At 43.8% G+C, this 24761-nt stretch overlaps 1 protein-coding gene across 1 annotated transcript; it reads right to left on the bottom strand.

The window, feature by feature from the left end:
- Positions 1-4695: 4695 nt before the first annotated feature.
- On the bottom strand, positions 4696-22787 carry SARS1 (seryl-tRNA synthetase 1). Its single transcript, XM_074262883.1, has 11 exons — positions 22552-22787; positions 19930-20000; positions 11808-11888; positions 10822-10980; positions 9647-9790; positions 8184-8339; positions 7390-7611; positions 6515-6644; positions 5930-6087; positions 5484-5613; positions 4696-5064 (listed from the first exon to the last, which is right to left on the bottom strand). The coding sequence occupies exons 1-11, from the start codon at positions 22685-22687 to the stop codon at positions 4907-4909; spliced, it is 1545 nt and encodes a 514-aa protein (XP_074118984.1). The 5' UTR covers positions 22688-22787; the 3' UTR covers positions 4696-4906.
- Positions 22788-24761: the final 1974 nt, after the last annotated feature.

Genomic DNA, 24761 nt, shown 5'->3' with positions numbered 1-24761 from the left:
GGAAAAGCCTCCAGGAAGGGAAAGCAAGAGGGACTAGAGAGTGAGGAAGCCTTAAATCTCCTGGGGTTGAACCCTTGGTATGGGGTGATTACTCTGGTTAGTCTCTCCAGCGGATTTAAGATTCCCTCTTTAATCAATCTTTCAAGTTGCTTCTGGGAAAAGTGTTTCTATCTTAGGGAGCCTCTAGCTTGTCCTGCCCCCACTTTGGGGAGAAGATTGGGCCCCTGAGCTTCCAGTCCTTCCTTGCCCAAACTGGAATCCTGGACTCTGACTTCCAGGATGTGGGAACCAGGGGCGGCTTTGGGGCCCCGTGCTCCATGATTCACCCCACTAGGCTTGCAGGGCTTGCAGTGCCAAGTCAGCCAACCCCTGGCGATGGGGAGTTGATGGCGTGCCAGGCATGAGAGAATGGGCCGTGGGCTGAGGAGGGAGCTGGCAGGGTGGAGCCTCAAAGCCTGGGATCTGGGTCCATTCCCAGGAGCTCCCAACCTAACTCTGCCTGCTCGTAGGATCGGGGCGGCCTCTCCCCGCCTTCCTGAGCCCACGGCTCCACTCCCCGGAGCTGGGATAGAAGGGAGAAACCTCCTCTGCAGGCCCCCCCAAGGCTACTGTTACAGAGGAGCCCCAATGGGGCTGAATGGGGCCACTCCGTTTCCAGATCTGTAGAAGGACAGGATGACGTCTCTACATTCTGAGTCTCCGGTCTCCTCTCTGCCCCTTAAAAAAAGAAAGGGAATCTTGTTCTTTTTAGCTTGCATCGTTTTCTTTCTCATTTTTTCCCTTTTTGACCTGATTTTTCTCGTGCAGTATAATTGGGGAAATTGCACATGCTTAACACATATTGGATTGGGGAGGGGGGAGAAGAAAAATTGGAGCACAAGGTTTGGCAAGGGTGAATGTTGAAAAAAACAACAACCCATGCATGCGTTTGAAAATAAAAAGCTTTAATTAAAAAAAAAAAAAGTTAAAAAATAATTTTAAAAAGGAGGGAGTGCAGGTCCCTTGCGCGCAGTGTTCCGGGCCGGCTTCTGTCGGGATGGAAGCCTGCTCCGGCCGGGCTGATCGGTCTGCGGCCCGGCTCCTCGGCTGAGGCTGGGGGCAGCCTGCTAAGCAGCACAGCCCGGGAGGGGCCGGCTCCGCCGGCACAAAGCAGGCGCTGATAAGGCTTCAAAGGCGGCCAGCGCCCGAGAACGAGTTGGGTGAGAAACGGGCGGGCGGCCTCGTCCCTGCGGGGGAGCTGGGAGCGGGGCCCAGCCCTGGAGGGGCCGGGAGCTAATAGGTGCTCTGGCCGCGGCCTCCCCTCCCCCACGGCTCGGGGCGCAGCCTCAGAAGTGCCTCCTGGCGGCTGCGGAGCCGGGCCGAGCCCGGGCCTCCCCAAATCCAGGACGCGTCTTGGCGGGGCCGGGGCCACCGCTCATTGGCTGCCGGGGGAGGGAGGCGGCGGAGATGCTGCGAGCCGCCGGGTGGGAGGCTCGGCCGGCGGCCAAAGCCGCGCGCAGCCCGGCGGGGCCGCGTGAGCGCCGGCGCTGTCCCTCCCATCAAAGCCCCCGGAGCGGCCCTTTCTCGGGGTCCGCGGAGCGGCTGCCGGAATGCGAATTCCGAGGCCTTTTGAATTACAAATGGGCGCCGCTCGCAGCCTTCCTTTGTCAGGCGACTGGCTTTGTTGTCCGTCGGGGAGCGGGGGTGAGAGGGGCCAATCAGCGCCAGCAAAGGCGGGCGCACACTCCGAGCGCTGGGCGCCCCCGCGGCGGCACCGGCCAATCAGGGCCATCGGTGCGGGTCTCAGTCGCCCTTTCACGTGCCCCAAGTTTGACCAGGCTTTCCAGCAGCATGATTAATAGGATCAAACCTCCGGCAGAGGCAGGCATGTGGAAGCCCCCTGGGCTCCTTCCTAGCCGACTCAGGGAGGTCTGGGCTGCTTTCCCTGAGAGAGAAGGGGGAGAAGGGCTAATGGGGAAAGTCACAGGCCACAGCCCCAGGGACTAGGGGGCCCAGCCGTAAGGCCCCCCGCCTAAGGACAACTTTGTCCAAGCCTCAGTGTACTCATCTGCAATAATCTAGCTTGCAGACTTATGAATGAGACATGTATAACGCTCATGCACACCCAAAGTGCTGTGTATCACATGCTATTACTGTCTTATTGTTTCAGTTTTCCCCTGGCTGCAATGGTATCATTTCTACCTCCTTGGGAATGTCATAAGGATAAAACAAATAATAAATGGTTGGCATTTAGGGCTGTCAGAAGACCTCACAAGGTGTTATTAAAGAAAAATGTCTGTAGATAGATCCCAGGATGAAAGACACTGCGTAAATATAGACTCTGAATGTCACTGTGAACCAGGAGGAGCTGGATTGTGTCAAATTACTGCTGGAAACTCGACAAAAAAAAGTAGGAACCTCCCCTCCAGCTCCTCCACAACTTGTGCTTTTGAACTGCAGTGATCAATTGGTGCTTCCCCTTGGTTTGGTTTCTCATTCCCCACACCTGGAAAGGAGATGCCTTTCATGCCAACATCCCATGTCTTCGTCCTCTTTCACAAAGTCGGATAGAAGAAACTGCCTCCATTCATTGACTCCTGACCTCGGATTTTCATTCATTCTTCCATCTCTTCTAATCTGGCTTCCAACCTCCCCACTCAATTCAAGCTGCTCTTTCCAAGGTTACCATTGAACTGAGAACAATGGGCTTTTCTCACTTCTCATCTTTTTCGACCTCACCTAAATATAGCTTTTGAGATTGTTAATTATCCCCTCCTGGATACCCTTTCTTCTTGGTTTTCCTGAGGCTGCTCAGTTCTTTTACCTGTCTCGGCTCTCACTGGAAAATCCTTTGCTAGATCATCATGATACACATCAAGACTCTTTCCTCTCCAACACTTCATTCCTTACGCTGACTCTCAAGCACATGGCCCCAAAACCTGTCCTGAACAGCAACTCTCATCTTTGTGGTGGACATGACTCGATGTCCAAACTCAAAATTTTAAGCTCAAGATGGATGTCATCCATCCCATTCATTGGTTTTTTCTTCCCCATTTTTGTCAAAGCCTCTGCCATCCAAGTTTCCCAGGTCTGTAAGCTGCAAGTCATCCTTTATTCTCCACTCCTCTCCCAGCTCTGCTCCTATGGATTTTTCTCCACCTGGAAGATACCTTTCATCAAGATCCACCTTATCAGTGCCTTCCTGACTGGTCAGTTCTTCTATAATCTCCAAATTAAAGAAGGGACCCAGACCCACTACTTTCACTCCTTCCCTCTGTTGTCTTCCCTTACTAGAATGTAAGCTTCTTGAGGAAAGGGTTTCCCCTCCCACACATTATTGGATTCTCTTGTTTCTATTTGCATTTTGTTTTAGTGCTTACTCTCTACTTCGTTCCTATTTGTATTTCCTAGCAGTGGTAGTCACAGTTCAGAGCACTGACTCTCACCCATTATATCCAATCAGTTGCTGTCTTACCAAAGCTGCTTCGGTAACATTTCTTAATATCCTTATTCTTATCCCCCACAAGTGTCATCACCCATAACCTGGTGGCAATGCATCCTAATTGCTTCCCATTTCTAGGCTTTCTTCTCTCCAATCTGCCCTTCACATTGCTAACAAATTGATATTCCTAAAATATGGATCTGACCAGGTTCAGCATTCAGATAAGATATTTAATACTCTAATGGATCAATGATCTCACCAATCAGGAGGCTCCTAAGAATACAGCTCCCACCCAACCACAGATGCTCCTCTTGGCAGCTCTAGTCCATGGTCTCCCAAGAGTTAGAACTGTGATTTTCCTGGTCATTTTGAAGGTATCAATGTAATCCTTTGTTCTTGCCATGTGACCAGCCCATCTTTGAGTGTACTCCACCTTCCTTTCCTTCATATTTAAATGGGCCTTTTTAATTTCTCAAACAAGAGTTTGATTCCCACCTCTTGATCTTTGAATAGTATGTCCCCTCCCCAAAGATTGGTCTTCATCTCCTATTTGCCCTTTGAAATTCCTTGTGACCTTCAAGGATTAGCTCATGTGGCCTTCAAGGCTCCCTTCTATACAATTCACCATAACTGCCAACAATTTCTTCCCTATTTCTACTCCAAACCACTTCCCCAGCACTTAGCATGGCACATAGCAGACACCTAATAGATGATTATTGATTGGCTGCATTTGCTTTTGTGCACACATGCTGTATCAGCACTGCCATCTCCCCTTAGCAGAACTGGAGGCAGTCGATTTTATTTCTACCTCTGTCTCCCTAAATCTTAGCAGCACCTTATATACAATAGGCCCTAATGCTTAATGCACTAATTCAATTGACTTGAATTAACGAAGTTCTCCTGTATGATTCCTGCTACAACAGCAAAGCGGTTCATGAAGTTTTACAAATCAATCATTGACCATATGTAGCTCCATTGCCTTGGTAACAGCAGCCATCATTAAAACCACAATGTTCCAGGCCAGTAAATCCGTATTCTCTAAAGTTCTACTTCTTTCTCAGCACCTTTTCTCAACACTGCCACTGCTCTCCCTACTTTAGATCTCCGGGGCCTGGCTAGAAATTCCCACTCTTGGCGCTCCAGAGTCATAGGAGATACCCCCCACCTGAGGCCAAAGGCAGTTATTTTTGTGAAGCATAAAGGCAGGCTGGGATCGCCTCACAGCAGAAGGGTCAGATGGCACTAGCACACAGTGAGGGTGACCGAGGAAGCGCTGACCTCCCACAGACTCTTTATTACATATTTTGTCAGTCATTAGAGAGAAAGCCCCCAGTCCAGGCAGAGACAAGTGCGCTGTACCAGCGGACTTTGTAGCTTTGGGCCAGGATGAGGCGGGGCAAGGGTGGGTGCTTGGTTCTGCTGCCCCTGGGCAGGGTCCTGGGTGTCAGGCTGGCAGAGACAAAAGCATGAGGAGCTGAGCTAAGTTCAGGCATCAGTGACCTCCATGTTCTGCAGCCGACCTTCCAGAGCCGCATCTCCCGCTGTCATTTTCTTTTTGCCACCCTCATGCTGTTTCTTTTGTTTCTTGGATAGCTCCTGGTCAATTGGGGCAGGCTTCACAAAGGGTATCAATTCTTGAAGACCTAAAAGGGGAAAAAAGCAAAACCAAGTGGTTTTTAGCAGCTAGGGGGTAAGAGGTAGTGAACCCATGGAAGAACTGAGTCAACAGTGACTCTCTGTGGGAAAGAGATCCTATAATGGCCTTCTCTATCCTCTCCACTGAACAAGGGTTTTTAGCTATATTCATATTTATGTTTTTAAAATTTTCATTATGTTCTTTTGGGAGGCTCAGAAGATAAGATGTTTGAGATATACATGAAACAAAAGCCTCTTGAATATATTGGGAAGCTGAAAAGAGGAAATGAAGGGAATGGAGTAAGGGAGTGGGGGAAATCAGGTGTCTCCTGGTCAGCTGGGATTTGAGATATACAATTTTTAGAGTAGAAAAAGAGGATGGGTGAATTGAGTGAAGAGAAACGGGAAGAAGGGAAAGAGATCTCACCTGGTGGCATGAATTCCTTTAACTTCTCAGGGACAATGATACCATTCTCTGTCTGGTAGTTCTCTAGGATGGCGCAAATGGTACGGGTTGTGGCACACATTGTGGCATTAAGCATATGGACAAATTCCACCTGGGAAAAAGAGTGTCCCCACAGTGTCATTCAAAACCCAAGTGGTTCTCTCAGAAACCTAATAACTCTTCAACAAGTTCTGGGCAAGGAAGTAGTTTTTTATCTTTACTCCAGCCAAGAGAACAAAGCTAGTACCACTTTGAAAAGAAGAGCCAAGTGGAGGCTTACAACTAAGAGTCCAGCCCTGACCACTGTGACCCCTTCTCCTAAACAGAAATCTTTAGCCTCCCCTCAGCAGCCTTAAGGCTTATTGGAACTGTACTTTCAGCTCTCATCCCAGAGCCTACTTCTTCCTGATTGCCCAAAAATCTCCTACCTTATCCATCATCTTCTTAGTCTGCCCATAGCGGATGCGGAGCCGACGGGCCTGATAGTCTGTGCAATTGGAGCAGGATACTAATTCACGAAAGGCTCCTGAGCCAGGGAACCAGGCCTCCAGGTCCAGCTTCTTACTAGCAGCATGATTCAAAGAGCCTACAAAGAAAAAAACCCAAAAATTCACAACAGGGGAGTAGAAACTCCTACCAAGACCTGGGGATTTTCTACTATCTTACTACTCTCCCTATTAAGTTAGACCAAAGCCACTTTTCCTTGAAATCATTTTTATCAACTAAAGTGCAGAATTCTCTTCTCTCTGGGGAACGGAGGACAGAAAGGGGGTTTCTGAAACTCACCAAATGTCCTTTTCCCAAAGTAGCCACATTTATATGCTAACTCTGGAGCAGAGTGAGAAGAGCACATATTTTAATTTCAGTTTACACAGATGGAATTATAATAATTTAATCAATGTAACCAATTAGTAGGGTTGTTTTATACTTCTGTGAAGCAATCCAAATGGTAAAGATGTATATGAACTGTAATAAAAAGAGTCAAAGAAGACAGCAGGCTCTAGGCCTCCTACCTGAGACAATATTTACAATATGATAAGGGATGCCCAAGGCCTGATAGAACTCTTCAGCAGTGCTGATCATCTCATCAAACATCTCCCATGATTTGTTGTCATGTGGTGATGCATAGACAAATTGCTCGATCTAGAGAGAGAGGGCAAAGATGCAGGGTTAGGATGAGTCAACTGAGGAATCTGGGAGTTCAAGACTGAGGATGGGGAGGGAATTTAATTCTCCAACTCTTCTCTTGCTGACCTGCCAGTGGGGACACAGCAGTGAGAGATGGTCAACAGTGAGAAGAAGATTGGGAGCCCCAGAACACAAAGCCAAAGCTCCTCTGTACAACTGATAGATTGCATTTTGGTAACACTTTAACGCGCTGTATCTCCTATAAGCCTCTAAAAAATCCCTTGAGGGAGGCACTGTCGCTATTATAACCCTCATTTACAGAGAAGAAAACAGGTTCAGAAAGACAGTGACTTCTCCATGGCCTATACAAGGAATAAGTGTCAGAGGCAGGAAAAATTCAGGACTTGTCTCTTGTCTGAAAGTCTAGTGTGCTTTCCTCCAATATATTATGCTATTAATACTAGAGTTCTTCTCTTTTGAGTTCTCCACCAAAAACAATCCTCAAATTAGGAGGGACAAATGAGAGAAATGAATACAGAGCAAAAGTCATTTTCTGAAACTTTTTTCTCTCCCTAGAAAGCCAGCGAACACAATTAAGGATCCGAGAAGCCCACAAATAAGGAGAGACCCTTTCCAGGCAGGAGCATAAGAGGTGAGCTGTGGTTCAATGTGATCTCAACTGACTCACTGTCAGATTAGGTATTTTTTCTCACCAGCTCTTCTCACCAGCCTGGATGGCTTGACAGATAGATCTACTCACCTTCTCAAATTGGTGGACCCGGAAGATGCCACGAGTGTCACGACCATGGGAGCCCACCTCCTGGCGGAAGCAGGTAGAGAAGCCAGCATACTTGATGGGCAAGTCCTCTGGTCGAAGCCATTCATCTCGGTGCAGGGCAGCAATTGGCTGTTCTGAGGTAGCAATCAAGTATTTTTCATCATAGGAATTATCATCAGATTTTTCACTGCCTTTGCCAATCACCTGCAAGGACCATAAACCAGATTTTAGAATAGGAAGGGGTATGAGAAGTCACCTAAACCAAACCCATCATTTTACAGATGAGGAAAATGAGACCTAGAGTGGCCAAAGGACTGGTCCAGGTCACACGGGAGAATAGAGCTTCCTGAATAAGGCACTCCCACTCCAAATCCAACTCTTTATATTTCACTTTCCTTAGGGAGCCTCTTCCCTTCCCCCTCTCCTGCTGTTGCTGGCTAAGAGACAAATAGGAAAACTGATGTTCAATGGAACCTGATACAAGATGGCTCAGATGAGTGAGATAAGAGAAGGGTCTCTCATTCAAAAGGTGACCCTCTGGGCTGGAGCTCTAGGGATTCTTCCTCCAAAGCACACGGAGCAAGGGGAGACTAAGAAGGGATAATGAGCTCTAATCAGTTACCGAGGGCCGCAATCTCTTTTCCCTCCTCCTACACTGCTGGAAAACTTTGATGGCTCCCTAAAAGCTCTCTGGCCCTTTACTTTCTCCCTCCTACCGTAGCCTGGTTTGCTTTCCCTCTACATGAAAATTGACCATCTGTTCCTATAATACTCACCTTGTATAGTTCCTCATCAAACTGGCTGAGCTGTGCTACCTCTTGCATCACCTCTTTTCTCATGAAGAAAGGGGTGTAGATGGGAATATAACCCCTGCTGGCAAGGGTTCGAAGGGCAAGCTGGATGAGGGCCTGCTCCAAAAACACAAGGACTCCCTGTAGGAACAAAGACTTATTGATTCTTGTAGAGTTAAGCCACCTGCCAGAATTAAAACAGAAGCAGTTTGGGTGACAGGACCTATCAAAACCCAGCTATTACTGAATAAGTCAAGAAAACTTCTGAACTGTAAGTGACAAATCCAGGTGGTAGTTCACTATTGCTCCATGCCTCCATTATGTCATTCAATGAAATCTTCAGAGGAAAAGCATCAACATTGAGTTATGGAAGGAATCCTGGTGGCCAGGTAGTCTAAGCTATAAGTAAAAGGTATCTCACAACTGTCAAACATCCCAGAGTAGTTATCAGGCTTCAGCCTAAAGACTTCTTAGGAAAGAGCTCACTACCTGGAGGCAGCCTATTCCACTCTGGGATAGTTCTAATTATCAGAGTTCTTCCTGACATCAGATCTAAATCTGCCTCCTTGTAATTTCCATTTTTTACTCTTGTTTTTGCTCTCGGGGCCAAGAACAGGAGGGCAGAACCAGGAGTAAAGGATAGGGTAAGATACCAAATAAAAAAATAAATAAATGTAACTGTCCTTTTAAAAACAGAATTCAGAGCAAGGTTCCTCCAGCTCAATTCTTAAAACACTGCATTTCCCTTTCACAGAGCTTTCTTTTAGAGTAATTCTGGCTGGAGATAGGAACTCTCATTACTCATGACAAATGCTTAGTGGTTATTAAAGAGAGATGATAGGATTTCCATGGATGCTTTTCAGAAGTAAAAAGAACTAAATCTAGAATAGTTTCCCTTGACAGTTTTTGGGGGACTAGCCAATTTAAGGAAGTTCAAAGCCCCAATCTCCTCCCTCTTGGGCATTTTCTACAGACTAAGCCAGTTGGAAGTATTACTTCCAAGGGACAGCTGGGTACAGAAATAAGACAAAGTGGTGACCTCTCTCCAGCTGCTTGTTGGAGAAGTGGGTGTTAAAGCCATGACCTTTGGTGTTCCAAAGGAGGTCTCATTCGGAAGTGGCTTCAGGGGACACTCATGCCTAGAAAACATTCTCTGATTCCACTATTATAAATAACTGCTTTCTTGGCTAGATAATGAGTCGATGGACTCTACCCTAGACTTGGCATTTTACCATACTCTTGTTACCTTTTCCATGTCACTGCTGTGACATCTGACGCTCCCCTTCTTTTTCCTCCCTCCCTCTTCAAAAATTTCCCACTGCCCTCTGAGTGAACAATATTTGAATGATAATATCTTATAGATATGACAGCAAAAATAGTTCTCTTTAGCAGGCTGGACTGTTGCTTTATAGACTCATCCTGTTGTGGATACTAGTTCTCATTCTCACCTTCAGGAAGTAGCCCCGGCTTCCAGCCACCACTGCTCCTTTTTCACCTTCAAAGCCGTCCACCATCACTACTAGGTCCACGTGAGAATATTTCTTTCTCACAGTACAATCACCCCAAATCCTTTCTACTTTGTTGTCAGCATCCTGAGCAAATAGAATCAAGAGAGAGGACAAGGAGTCCTCATTCAGTAATCACCTTCTATCTGATACTCACATTAAGAGGAAACGGTTTTGTGAAGAAGGCCCCTAGCTCACCCACAAGTGAGCTTTGTTTAAGCCTTACAGTTTTGTTAAGAAAGCCTCTAGCTAACCCACAACTGAGCTTTGTTCACTGTAAACAGAGCCTAGAGAAAACACGTTGCAGGAAGCTTTATTCAAGGCATAAATGCTAGTTTGGAGACTCCAGGGGACTAGAGACATGATGAATGAGATCATGATTTTTCAGACCTGTAGTCCTCTTTTTGCTTTTACCCTTTTAAATGACTCTGGCCCTTCTAGAAAGGCCCCCACTAGGGCAATCTTCTCCTGACAATCAGCGCTGCCTGAAGTACTGATGAGAATACGATCTCTTTTTTTCTGGCTCTCATTGGTCCAGAGGCCAGAGTAAGGGCGGGATCAGGGCCTTGACCCCGACTGCCTGTCTCAGCTCTGCAGCCTCTTGCACACCAGGCCTCAGAGTTTAATGCTCAACAGAGAATGAATGAAAGAGGCACAGATGGGCCTTGCCACGGCTGGGGTGTCATGGAACAAAGACTGAGCTCAGAGCTGCTTTGTGCTCTGGAAGCTCCAGCTCCACAGGAAACTTTTATCATGCAGATTTCCCTTCAACCTGCCTCTTCTCAGTTGGGTGTGGGTGAGGGGGTTAGGTTGATTTAGCAGACCCCTCCCACCAAACCCACTGCTTCCCTGGGCAACAAGCAGTGTGGGAGAGCAGCCCCATTTAGAAGAGACTTCTGTGCCAGCATCTCTTCCTACCTGCTGCCTCTGCTACTTCCTAATCAGGCAGGGATCTGACTGCTTCAATTCCCAACTGGTGGGCAGAAGGAAGACACAAAAGAGCCTGCTTGTGACCCAGGGCCTGTTATTCAAAGAGTGCCAATGTTTCAAAGTTCTTCCCCCACGAACAGAGAAACAGCAATGAAAGATGCTTTCCCATAAGGACTTTTGCAGCTTACCTCATCATTACTGATGGGCACAGAGGGGTGGAGGAGGTTCCCAATTTCTCGAAGACTTTCAAATCGCTCTGATTCCAATTGTATCCTTTCAGCATCACACTTGATGATGGCTTCATCAATAAGGAGTCGGACTTTTTTTATTTGCGTCACTTTCAGGCCCTACATGAAGAAATCCAAGCCAGTCCAGGTTACGCTAAATCAGGGTCAGTGCTAAGAACAGACTCAAATGCCCTGACTCCCCATTATGTGAATTCACTAAAAAATTCCAATATCTCAATATGCCACTTAAAACAAACAAACAACTTGAGATTTCAAAGAATTATTTCACAAAGGGATTAGACAGGCAAAACATCCCTGCCTTATAATCACATTTGTTTTCCCTTGGAATAACTAAAGCACAGGTGAATTTCTGCCCATTTACCCTCTATATACTGAGAAATTCTGATGGGATAATCCTCACAAGAATTCTCTCTGAGATCTTCCTGAGTGTTTTAATTAAGCAATACAGTAGATACTGTTTTTCATTGTTCCCCAATTGTTTTATGCATGTTTTTTCCTTAAGAAAGTTTCCTGAGTAGGTACTAATACTTCTTTTGTTTCTCCCATAGCACTCGGTATAATGCTAGTCATATGCTGATTCAAATTCAAAACACTGGATTGTACCTGGGAAATAAAGATGGTGAAAACCTAAATACTAGTCTAGCACCCCCCCCCCTTTCTCAGTCTCTATAGATTTCCCCTTTCCATAGCCATTTTTCATCTGCTTCCAACACTAATGGCAAGTGAACACTTTGGAATATAGGGAGTGGCAAAGGAATGGTAGATGCACAGGCTTCTATTTTGTACAAGTTCACAAGAGCTGAAGAAAGTAAAGACATCACAGTTGAGTGCATATATCTGCAATTTCACAATAAGGTCACAGGAAAAAAGAACCGAAAACTCAATCCAGTCATGCTGTGCCAGAAAAAGAGAAAGTCTTAACATACCGCTAAGGTGTCTGCAGTCAGGTCATCAAGGTTCAACACATTCTCTGGTAAGGATTCATTATCCCCCACAGGCTCTTTTTTCTGCAGAGAGAAAGGAATCCAACACTATAAAAGCAGAGCCAAACTCCAACAAAATTCTCTAAATGTACACCCAACATAAACTTTTGCATAAAAGAATTTTGAAAAACTTCAAAATACTTTACTAACTTTAATTATATTTTTCGTTATTCCTGGAATATGGAAAAATTTGGAAAAGTAACATAAAAAAAATCACCGGACTCAACTAGGTCAGAGACAGAGGGAAAGGTTCCAGGAAAACAAAAATACTGATAGCAGCCCTTTTTGTGATGGCAAAGAGCTGGCAGGGAAGTGCCTGCCAACTGGGGAAGAGTTGAACAAATGATGGCATTTAAATGTAAGGGAATATTATCAGACTGTAAGAAATGACAAAATCTAAAGAATTCTGAGAATCTTGGGAAATCTCGAGTGAATTGATGCAGAGAGAAGTGAGTACAGTCAGAATACTTTTTATGATGATCACACTAGATCAGAGAAAAGACCACTGAAAGAACAGAACTCTGATGAATACAGTGACTAAGTATGACTTCAAAGTACTAACAGAAATATGCCTGCCATATCTTGTTAGAAAGGTATGAGACTATGTGCAGAATGAAACATCCACTTTTCAATATTCTCAGGGTATAGATTTGTTTTGCTTAACTGTAGTCTATCAGAAGAGAATAAAGGAGTAAGAATGGTAGTCATTAGGGAGTGATACTGATTTTTTCAAAAAATATCAATAAAACATAAAAAAAAAAAAAAAAAAAAAAAAAAAAAAAGATATTCCAGAAAAGGAAGCAGCCTAGATAACTGAGAAGGGAACTGCTCCCATTAAACATTAAAATAAGATATGGATGGGCTGAGATCTGGCAAAATGGAGGGAATATAAAAGATACAACTAATTTAAAACAAACAAAACTGGAACTTTTGTGCTTTGTCCAAATTTAAACAACCCATTAACAAATAGTAGGAGTGGGAAATCAGATTCTTTGCTATGATCTTATAAATCATCATGTCCAAAGTTTCTTAAGTTTAAATTTCTGATCCACTGCCAATCTCCCTGCAATACTCCTATTCTTCCTGTTAAGAAAGTGAACGGGGATTATTGTATGGTACAGGATTTAAGAGCAATTAATGAAACAGTTATCCCAATCCATCCCATAGTACCTAACCCCTACACAATCTTCACACCCAGGGAATATTAAATGGTTTTCCACCCTGGACTTAAAAGACGCTTTCTTTTGTATTCCTCTACATGAGGAATGCCAATTTCTCTTCGCCTTTGAATGGGCTAAGCCAGGTGAACTTCCTAGCCAATTAACCTGGACCGTTCTACCGCAAGGATTCCAAGATAGTCCACATTTATTCGGGCAAGCCTTAGCTAAAGATTTGAGAGATCTTGAGCTGCCTGGCAGCAGCCTTATTCAATATGTGGATGATATCTTGCTCTGTAACCCTACTAGGGAGGAGTCTCTGGCAGCGACTATAAAGACCTTGAATTTCTTAGCTTCAAGAGGTTGTACAGGGTCTCTCTATCCAAGGCCCACATTGCCTGACAATCTGTCAAATCTTTGGGATACAATCTCACCCCCACCTCTCACTCTCTGAGAAGAGGAAGCAGGCTATCTTAAGTATCCCACCTCCTGTTTCTAAGAAACAGCTGAGAACCTTCCTAGGTGTGGAAGGCTTCTGCAGGATCTAGATCCCAAACTTTGGGATTATTGCTAAGCCTCTCTATGATTCTATTCAAGATCCCAATAACCTTCCTCTCGAATGGGGACCTGAGCAGGCCAATGCTTTTAAAACCTTGAAGGCTAAGTTAACCTCTGCTCCTGCTCTCGCCCTGCCTGACTTAAAGAAACCTTTCACTTTGTACGTAGATGAAAGGAGTGGGCAGGCTTTGGGAGTCCTTACTCAGTCTCTGGGACCAGATCCCAGGCCAGTAGGCTATTTTTTCAAAGAAGCTGGACTCAGTTTCTCAGGATGGCCTTCCTGCCTTAGAGCAGTAGCAGTGGCAGCCCTCTTAATAGAAGAAGCCTCTAAACTGACCTTGGGGCAGCCATTACAGGTTTTAACCCCCCACAGGGTCCAAAGCATTCTAGAACCCAAAGGCCATCAGTGGCTCTCAAGTGGGAGACTTACTAAATACCAGGCTCTCCTGCTAGATACCCCTGACCTGACTCTTTGAACCTGCCACACCTTAAATTCTGCCACCCTTCTCCCTGTCATCTCTCAATCTAGAGAGATTATTCATAATTGCAAGGAAATTATAGACTCTGTATACTCTAGCAGAGCTGACTTGAAGGAAACCCCCCTTGAGAACCCAGACGGAGAATGGTTCACAGATGGGTCTAGTTTCCTCAAAAATGGGGAGAGAAAGGCAGGTTATGCAGTGGTATCTCTTTATAGCACCCTGGAAGCTAAGCCATTGCCTCCTGGTACCTCGGCACAGAAATCCAAACTCATAGCATGTAACCAGGGCTTTAGAACTGGGAAAGGGGATGAAAGTCAATATTTACACTGATTCCAAATATGCTTTTCATGTTTTGCATGCTCGTGGAGCGATTTGGAAAGAAAGGGGTTTGCTGACAGCAAAAAATTCTCTCATTGTAAGGGTCCTTTAAATGGGCGGCACCATAGCGCAACAGGAGATTTGAGTGGCCCAGAAGTAATCTCTGTGGATATAGGACTGCCCTGTGGGTGGGATCCTGACCATATTGAGATAGCTTCGCATTGGGTGACGGCTCTCTCGCTGGTTGGCTGTGTGTGTGACCTCACAGGCTCTTTATAAGCCCACTGCAGACAGCAGTTGCTCTCTTTAACCTGGCTCCCTAACCTGGGGTAGTTGAGCCAAGCTGATGGATAGCCGAGAGGTAAGGAGTTTGGTAGTGAACATGTGGGTCTTCAGACCAGGTGTTCACTAGGGAGCTAACAAGTCAGGCATTAAGTCAGGGCATTATGTGAGTAAGTATAATAAAGGCTTTTAAGATTACATGTGGCTGTTCTTGAGCGTGCTACCGGTTATTAAACTATAGATTCAAGAAATCATGGCCAGAGACCTTTGAAGGCCTCAGAGGAGGCGAGCTGGGTAGAGTTGACACTACAAAGGTCAGTGGTCAAAGGTACTCTGTTGGGCCTAGGACAGACTGGTAATAGTAACTGCCAGGAGGGCATGTTACATCTCATTAAACATGCGGGAGAAATTCTACGTCTATTACAAGCTGTCCATGAACCCAAGGAGATCTTGATTATATTTTGCAGAGGGCACCAGAAGGAAGTCACTTCAGGCTAAGGGAAATAGGCTGGCAGATGCAGCTGCTAAAACGGCTGCCCTTACCCCTCTATTGACACCTTTAATTCCCCAGCTAACTGAGTCTTTTACTCCTTCCTATAGCACACAGGAGAAAGCTCTGGAAGAACAAAAGGGATACACCCTTTCTCCCTCTGGTTGATTTCAAACTCCCTCAGACCACCTCTAAGTTCCAGAGGCAAATCAGTGGAAACTGATCTCTGGTCTGCACTAGGCTACGCATCTGGGGAGGAATGCTCTCCAATCTTTGGTAGGACGCGTTTTCACTGGCCATAAGCTAGGGGAAACAATCAGGCAGGTCTGCCAGGCCACCCCAATTTGCACCCAGATGAATCCTGAGGGAGCTGTTAAGCCCCCACCTCTCCTGAAGCCAATTCAGAGGCACTTACCCTGGTGAGGACTGGCAACTAGAATTCACGCATATGCCTCCCTGTAGAGGTTTCAGATTGCTTCTAGTGTAATGTGGACACATTCACTAATTGGGTAGAAGCATTTCCTTGCAGGACTGAGAAAGCCCATGAAGTATCTAAATGCCTGTTAAATGAAATTATACCTCGCTTTGGTTTACCTAACTCTTTACCTAACAACGGGTCTGCCTTTATTTCTCAGGTGACCCAAACTGTAGCAAAAGCTCTTAAAATTACTTACCATCTCCATTCCTCAAAAGAAAAGGATGGTCATCCAAAATGACCAATGATAAAAAGGGCAGAACAAACTCTGAATGAAACTTAAAGAGAGCAAGGACTATATCTAGTAGAATATGACACCTATGTGTCTGGCTAAGCACTTTTTACAAATATTTTCTCATTTGATTCTTACAACATTCTTCTGAGACAGATGCTGTTATAATTTCCATTTTATAATGTGAAAAATTTCAACAGGCAGTCACACAAATGTCCAAGGCTGGATTTGAACTCAAGTCTTCCTGATTTCAGATCTAGCACTCTACACACTGTGTCCACCTTGCTGTCTCTTAAAGGAACTTAATGTTTGTGGAGTTCAGCATATCTAGGGAAGAAAACCAAACTGCCTAAATATCAAGACACAAATGGATGCTGCCTATGGAGGAACCTCAAGATGAGAAGGGTGTCCAGTGCCTTTCGTGCCCCTGACAATATGGGAGATTTTTTAAAAATTAATAGTAGCTTGGGGAATGGGCAAACAAATTGTGGCATATGTTCATGATAGAATATTACTCTGTTATAAGAAATGATGAATTCAATGCTTTTAGAAAAGCATAGAGACCACCACAAAAAAATGAAGAGCAAAATAAGCAGAACCAAGAGAACATTATATACAGTAATAGCAGTAGTGTTTTAAGAACTTTAACAACCAAGTATTCAATTATAAATACTCAAATTAACTTCAATGATCCTACGAAGATAAATGCTATTTGAATCTAGAAAGGAATATTGTTGTGGTGTAACAAATGAACTAGTTGATTTAGAAAAACATGGAAATACTTGGATTTAAGAAGGAAGATGCTATCCACCTTCAGAAAAATAGATGATAGACATAGAATGGTCTTACATATGTGTGTATAAATATGTGTGTGTGTGTGTTAGCCACACTTAATTGTACCCTTCTTTTAGGGCAAGGGGGGATAAAATTAAAACATACATAGCAGAGAACAACAACCAAAAAAACTCACAAGGGAGTAAAAGAGGACAGCTTTGAAAACAAAGTGTAATATTTATTACATAGGTTTTCTTAAAATGGAAATCTATTGTTTTATTTTGAATCCTCTTCTTATGGTCTGCTATATACATGGTGATTTTTTTTTCTTTCCTTTTCTCATTATGTATTTAAGTGTAAAATAATTCACACACACACACAAAAAAGAATTAATAGAAGCCAGTTTACAAAGGAGTGTAGAAAATTGTCCTGCCATACTATGGAGCTGGCAATCAAGCTAAGTGTAAGACTTTTGTCAAAATGGGAACACACACTTTCATTTCCTTGCAATGGAGAATGACTGGCAATGTTTGTGTATATCCAGAGAGGGCACAGAGGGTGGGGTGGGGGAGACTGGAAAGGAAGAAGGGAAATAATACAGTTCTGGGACCTCAGCCAGGATGCAAACAATATGCAAATAGTTCCACAACAACACAGTCAAGATTCCCAGAGAAAGTAATTTCCATGACTATAGATATCTAAGGGTCAGAGTAGGTCACTAGCCAAATGTACAACATAAGTCTTATTAAAAAGTAATATGTTGACTGCTACCAATAGAAGAGATTCACTGAAACTTAAAAAAAACTTGCTGGTAGAGTCAGGGTCTACTGGACAACTTGAATTGGATATCTAGGAGATATCTTAAACTCAAAATGTCTAAATCTGCACTCATCTTTCCCCTTAAGTCCTCCCACCTCCTTACCTTCCCTATTATTGTAAAGGGCATCACCATTCTCCCAGTTCCTCAGGTTCACAATATAGCTCATCCTGGATTCCACACTATCATAATCCCCAGTCTCCAATACCAACTTTCATCAAGGATTGCCAATGTCACCTTTGTAATATTGTTTTAATAGATTCTCCTCACACTGCCTGGTGTGCTGCTCTGGTTAAAAGAACAAGTTTAGTGACTGAATGAAAGTCAATCTCAAAATAATAGACATAAAGATTTTTGAATGATTTAAAGTAGAGAAAAGGAGCAACTAAATGGTACAGTGGATAGAGCACTGACCCTGAAGTCAGGAGGACCTGAATTCTAATCTGGCCTCAAACACTTCCTAGCTGTGTGACTCTGAGCAAGTCACTTAACCCCAAATACCTCAGCCAAAAAGAAAGAGAGAGAGAGATGATTAAAAGAATTTTAAAATAGATGGAAAAGTTCATAGAATCATCAAATGATCAACTTTTCTGAAACTGAAGCAAACAGAAAGTAATTTGCTCAGATCACACACAGCACAAGTAGTATCAGAATTATTTTACCTAAAATGAGGCTGAACTACAATTTTACTTTCTTCAAGCACATGAAAGATTTTTACAAGGGAGATCACTTTGCTGATGAAAGAATAAAGAGAAACAGAATAGTTGAACAAATTGTGGAATATGGTAGGATATTTATTGACCCTAAGGAACTACAAGTATGAGAAATTCAGGAATCTATGGAAACTCTTCCAGATATAGTTCAGTAGGCAGTACCAGGAAGACAATATAATGACTGCAAAAATGAAAATGAAGAGTAAAACAAACTTAAAAGCTTAGTACTTTTACATGCCATTTTTACTGGTTTTTAAATTTTATACCACATTTGTCTCCTTCCATACCCAGCAAGCCATGCCTTAAAACAAAGATTAAAAGAGGGGAAAAAAAAAAAAACACCTAGCAAAACTAACCAACACACCTGTGGCTGACAGCATATAGCATGCTCCACACCCATAGTTTTCCATGATTGAAACAAAAGGAACTCTCCTAGGGTTAAGTTTGGTCATTATAATTATGTAGCAGTCAGTTTCTTTTTTTGTTCTTTACATTGTTAAAGTCATCCTGCATGTTCTTGTGGGACAATGGAACATAAATGGAAAGAACGATAACAAAACAATAAAAAATTAATGCTGTGAAATCACAATGATGAAGTTCGGCCCCCAAAAAGAGATGAGAAGATCCTCCCCACCAACTTTGCAGAGACAGAGAATTATGGGTGCAGAATACTGCACAGAATATCAAACTTCTTCCATGGAGTGGTTAGTTTTGCTGTTATTTTTAAAAACATTTTTGACAGTAAGACATGGTTAGGACAGATCATAGGAAATACAGATGATATAAAAATAGTTATGGACAAATATAATTCTCTTTCAATCATAACTGCAACGGTATCATCTAATTTTTTTTAATGCCATATTTTAGATTCATGGAAAGTAATGCCAAATCACTTTCTAGTAGTTCTTATCAAACAGTTGCTCTTTCCCAGGTTATGTTTTTAGGTTTATCATACTGTATAACTAAGTTCAGTAATTTAGTTTGTTCTACTTTTCTACTCTTCTATTTTTTTTTAACCAATACAATAATAATCATTAAAATTGTTACTAAAAAATTGTAATAACAGTCTTTGGGACAAAAATGAGGAAGCATGTCCTTCTATTTGGTAGAGATGCCAGGGACTATGGATATGGAATGTAATACACTCTGTCAATGTATCATTGGTCTTGCTTAGTTGCTTTCCTTTTTTTAAAGAGAGGGTTGATTTGGGAGAATGCATTATCTGGAAATGGCTGGTATAAAACCAAAGAAAGAACAAGAAGAAATAGGGCTAACATGCAACAGAAGGGACTTCTCTATCCATAAACATTTATAAAAAGTCTTCTGTGTGTCAAGCACTGTCATTGTTGCGCATGGACAAAGTAGAGAGAAACCTACTTCCCAAGTTAACTTTAAAGAACAGGATAAAGCTATAGCTAATGACTTGGATATAGTTCTAGAAAGACTACTTGAGAAAGTAAAAAGAACAAAAGGACAATCTCCTAATATTGAGAGGACCTTTTATGATGAAAAGCATTAAGAGTTTGCCATCTATGTTAATGAATGGATATCTTTCATTGACTAAATAATGGGTTCTTCAAGTACTAGTCTGGATATTGCTCCTAGAGTTGTATAATTTCTGTATAACTGAGAAGTGAAAAACTCAATATACCATAGATTTAAGAAATTTGACATATTGGTCTCATGGCATGTGATCAATCAAACAATACCCAGTATCTGTGTTAAATCATCTCATTCCAGGCCTTTATAATTTCATGGCTTTTTTACCTTCATTTTCTCTCCAATTGTTCTGCTGCATAAGTTCTTCAGCTTGTTTAAGTTGTCTGCCCGAAATCTGCCTAGGAATGAAGGATTCAGGATTAAATCAAGCTGAAAAAATGAAGACTTCAAACTGGGCCAAACACTCTAAAACTGGCAGAGCAGGTGATGATTTGCTTTGGGAGAGGGAGTTTCTTCACAGGAAGTTTCGTAGAGCAGTGAAGTCAAATTCCACAGACCCCCTCCCCCCAAAATAAAAAATTACTATAGGGATTTCTCTTTGGCTTTTTCCTAATTTCTCCTCCTACCAGTTCACCAAGTGTCCTAACCTCCCTAGATCTCTCATAAATTCAAGCTTTTCTTCTTCTACAGCCACATCCCAGCATAAGTTCTCATTATCAATATGCAGATCACTTCAACAGCCTCCTGGTTCACCTCTCAACCATCCTTCATACTCTTAGATTTATCCTCCTTTATGAAGATTACATTACTGTGAGGAAAGCATTTTGTAAATAGTAACAGGCTAGAAGATAAATGTGAGTTACTACTATTATCACAGGAAAGAGGACCTTGGGCATCATTCAGGCCAATTCTCCCCTGTAAGAGTCCAAGCTGTGACACTTGCTAGCTACCAGACCCTGAGCCAATCTTTTTATGTTTCAATTTCCTGATATGTTAAAACAAGAATAATACTTATACTAATTTATTTCACAGCAATGTGCTTTGTAAACCTTAAACATATGAATTATTAAAAATACAGGATATACTCATTAAATTGGTATTGCTTACTGTTGTCTCAAAAAAACAGAAGACCGATTTTCCGCTGGTCAGTCATTTTGTCTGTGTTTAACTCTTCCTGATCTCATTTGGGGTTTTCTTGACATCAATACTAGAGTGACCGGCCATTTCCTTCTCCAACTCATTTGACAGATAAGGAAACTGAGGCAAAAAAACTAAGTGACTTGCTTAGGGTCACACAGCGTCTGAGGCTGAATTTGAAGTGCGCCACTTGGCTGTGAGAAGACAGTAGTCTCAGTAGATTTAGTAAATTGAAATCACCAACCTCTCTGAATCTCTCTTTTGGCAGGGGATGAGGGAGAGAGAAATAGGGGAGTAAGGACTGGTGGGTCACAACTTCTGACTTCACTGACATGGCGAGTTTCAGTGGCAGAGAGCTGACCTCAGTCAAGAAGACCTGCTGCTGATAAATCTGAGTTGTCACCCTCAGAGTCAGTTATAGGCAGTTTGTCCAGATTGGAAGTTGCACGATAGCGGCTGATTTTTCATGCTACAGGGAGCTTCCTCAATAAGAGGACCTAAAAACCCACAAGGTTTTAGCAAAAATATGCATCCTTTAATGTGCTGTATCCCTAAATGAGATCTCTTCACATAAAGTATTAATATTCAGTGAAAAACAATACTGATTGTTGGATACAATTAATTTCATTTAACTGGTCAGATTTGGGAGAAAAACATCCTATATTAAGAAACACTGATTTGTTCACTAGAAATGTTGGGGTTTAAATCTCCATTTTGCACATGGGGAAACTAAAGCAGTGGCAAGGTGCAGCCAAATTTAGGGGCCGTTCTCATTCAAGAACTTGGTTCTCCTGACTCTTGTCCAGACCCAGCTTTATTTTTCTCTAAACATGAATGACCCCGTCATCTTTTATGAATAAAGAATAGCACAAAACTTCAGGAAAGTAAAAGCTGTGGGATCCCATTAAACTACCACTATGCTGAAGAGAATCAGCATAAAACCCAGGCTAAAAAGAAACCAGAAAACCAATTTCTCAAGACCTTTAAAGGGACAAACCCTAGTTTCGGGGCATTTGCAGCAGCATCTCAAGGAAGCCCGCTCCCAGCTGGTTGCCAGTGTATTGCATCAGACGAAATGAATCACAAGAGCTGCAGCAGCATCCTGCCAAATAGTGATCCACTTCAGTCCAGGATGGATGCCCTGCCTTGCCCCAGTGTTCCTCAGACATCTGCGACTAGGGAGCGATTTGACTTCTACCTCCATTTTTGCCCCCCCCCCCCAAATCATTTCTAACAAGCTTCTACCCTCCTCTGTATCAACAAGAGGTCCCGGAAGTAAATCTAGAGCTGAGCCTCCTTAACTCTCCCACGTCCCTGCAAAGATAAGGTCCTGGGTCTTTGGGGTGATCCAGTCCTACCCGCCCCTCCCCCCGGTTCCTTCCGCAGCTTCCAGGGTTACCGGCTACCAGCTTTCTTAGGTATTTGGTTAAAAAAAAAAAAAAAAAAAAAAAAGAGCCCAGCACATGGCTGGATTTCAGTCGTTTATCTGCTCCAGCAAAAAGGAGGAGGGGGCTTCTGAGCTAAGGCAGCTCCCGGGATCCCCTCCCACCTCGGCTCCCTATCTGGCAGGAAGGCTGACAGCGCGCTCTCCACACGCATGCGCCAAGCGAGTCCCCGCGACCCCGGCCGGCTGCTGCAGGGCGGGGGCCCGAAGGAAGGTGGAGGGGTCCCGGGAAGGCTGAGTATGGGCTGGGGGGCTGGGTGAGGAAGAGGCCGAAGGATCCCTTCCCAACTTAACCCGGGCAGGGCGGGGCAGGCCGAGGGAGATCGGGGGTCTGAAGAAGGGCCCCCCGCGCGTGGCCCGTCACCTACATCGCCGCCACTCGCTGTCCGCTCGCACCAGCTGGTCCACGAGCCCCGGGTCCTTGAAGCGCTTCTCTTGGGTTTCCCGAACCAGGTCCGGATCCCCGCCTTTATCAACGCGAAACAGATCCAGGTCCAGCACCATCTTCTCTAATCTTCCGGCCTTACGCTGAGGTTATGGGACTCACCTCGCCCGGCTTCCTCCGACCTGCCAGCTAGCGGCGCACTGCGGCTGCGCGAGAGGCGGGGCTTTGTGCAAGCGCGGCCGGGGATTCGCGACCGGAAAGGTCGGGAAGCTAGAGCGCCGCCTCTGGTCGGCGGTGTGGGCCCAGACGGGGCGGGAGGGGCGGGAAGCTGAGGACCTTGAAGGGAGTGGAATTGTCCTTGGGAGCTGGAGACGCAATATGCACATATACAGATAAAAACCACACCCAAATCAAACCGAGCTGCCGGGACCCTGAGAAAGGCTGAGCCGAGTTTTAACTAAAAGTAGGGATTCCGAGGAGCAGAAGAACATTCCAGGCGCATTTACTGCAACAGTCATATTTCAAAACCAGGTCCGCTCTGTGAGAAATGGATGGGCATCTATTTGGTTAAATCATTCAATTTGGTTGAATATTCAAATGAAAATTGAATTGGAGAAGTGAAACAAATTAGGAATGGAAACCCACAAGGATATTATTTTTTATTATTTTTGATCCTAAAAGCACAAGGGAGCCAGTGGCGTGCATTCAATAAGTGGGTAACGGGGCTAAAACTGTAGTTTAGGAAAATCGCTTTGGTGACAAGGCAGAGTGACCCATTAGGAAGTTACAGCAGATGCGGGAACTGTGGGAACAGAGAAAAGGTGTCAAAGATAAAAACAAAAAGAGTTAGCAATGGATGGGATATGTAAAAAAGAAATGAGCTGAGGAAGAATCCAAGTTGCAAAGCTGGGTCACTAAAAGAATAATGTTATCTTTTTTAAAAATAGTATTTTAAAAAATTTCCCAAATTATAAAGAAATTTGATATGGATTATATGTGTACAGTCATGCAAAACATATTTCCATATTAGTCATGTGTGGTACGGAAATGGTGAGGGACCACCATTTAATAAAAAAAGCTGGAGAGAGCTCTAGAGAAAAGCAAAGTTTATTGTACATTCTCGCGAGAAGGGCGTCCCACTCTTCGAGTAGACTATCAAAGAGAGGAAGCGCCTCCTGTGGGCAGGACAGCACCTTTAATCCCTAAGGCAAAACGCCCCCTCCCACCACTGACCCTCATCCTCATTGGCTGAGAGTCTTACATTCTAAACGCGAGATCTACCCATGAAATTGAACTTGACCAATAAGTTCATAGTTGCCCATATTTGGATGAAATAGGGAGATGTCATAGGAGGGGAAGGCAATGCCCTTCAGAGTCCTTCAGGCCTACTCGAACTCTGAAGTAGATGAAGCCTTACTCGATTTTCACAACTGTCTTGAAAGATCTCACCTCATCTCATTCAGTCCCTCCTCTTATTTTGTACACTGAGATCTCTTCAAATTTTTGTAACATAATTTCACATTCCCTATGAATTCCTCACTTCCTTCTGATTCCTGTTGGCCTTGGGCCACCGGCTCCACCCTTACCCTTTTAACAGCATTTAACAGACCCTTCAGCTTTCTCTTCCAACCTGATCATTCCAGATGATGAGTTTTGGACAATTCTGGTTATTAATCTGATCAAACAAGGGATGTAGATAGGGAATAATATAACACCACTAAGAGCTATAAGGCCAAACCAAAGGAGCTGCTTCCACCAGCTTCCCAAACCAGGACCATCTAGAAGTATTGAACAGTGAGGTCCAAGTCTGTACAGGAACATGAGCAAGTTTCCTAATGTTCTTAGTGATTTCCTTCACTAGATTACCATTGTTATCAATCTCTATACAACATGTGGATAAATTTAGTTTAGCACAAACTCTCCCTTCCTCAGCCAACAAATAATCCAGCACAAGTCTATGTTGTAAAACAGCCTCTCTGGTTTGAGTAGCTTCATCAGCCAAAAGATGTAGTGCCTCAGCTGTCTGATTGGTGATAATCTCTACAACTGCCTGAAGCCTAATTATCCTGTTCAACATCTATATTGGAGTTCTATATCCCCAACTTCCATCTTGAGCCCAAGTCGCTGGCCCATATTCTTTGACTATTCTTTCTGAAGGCCAGGCCTCACCCCAACCATTTGCATCTCCAGTCC

Source organism: Sminthopsis crassicaudata, chromosome 4, assembly GCF_048593235.1.
Source record: "Sminthopsis crassicaudata isolate SCR6 chromosome 4, ASM4859323v1, whole genome shotgun sequence".
Taxonomy (NCBI): Eukaryota; Metazoa; Chordata; class Mammalia; order Dasyuromorphia; family Dasyuridae; genus Sminthopsis; species Sminthopsis crassicaudata.
The sequence above is the reverse complement of the archived record's forward strand: the minus strand, read 5'-3'. Positions and strand labels throughout refer to the sequence as shown.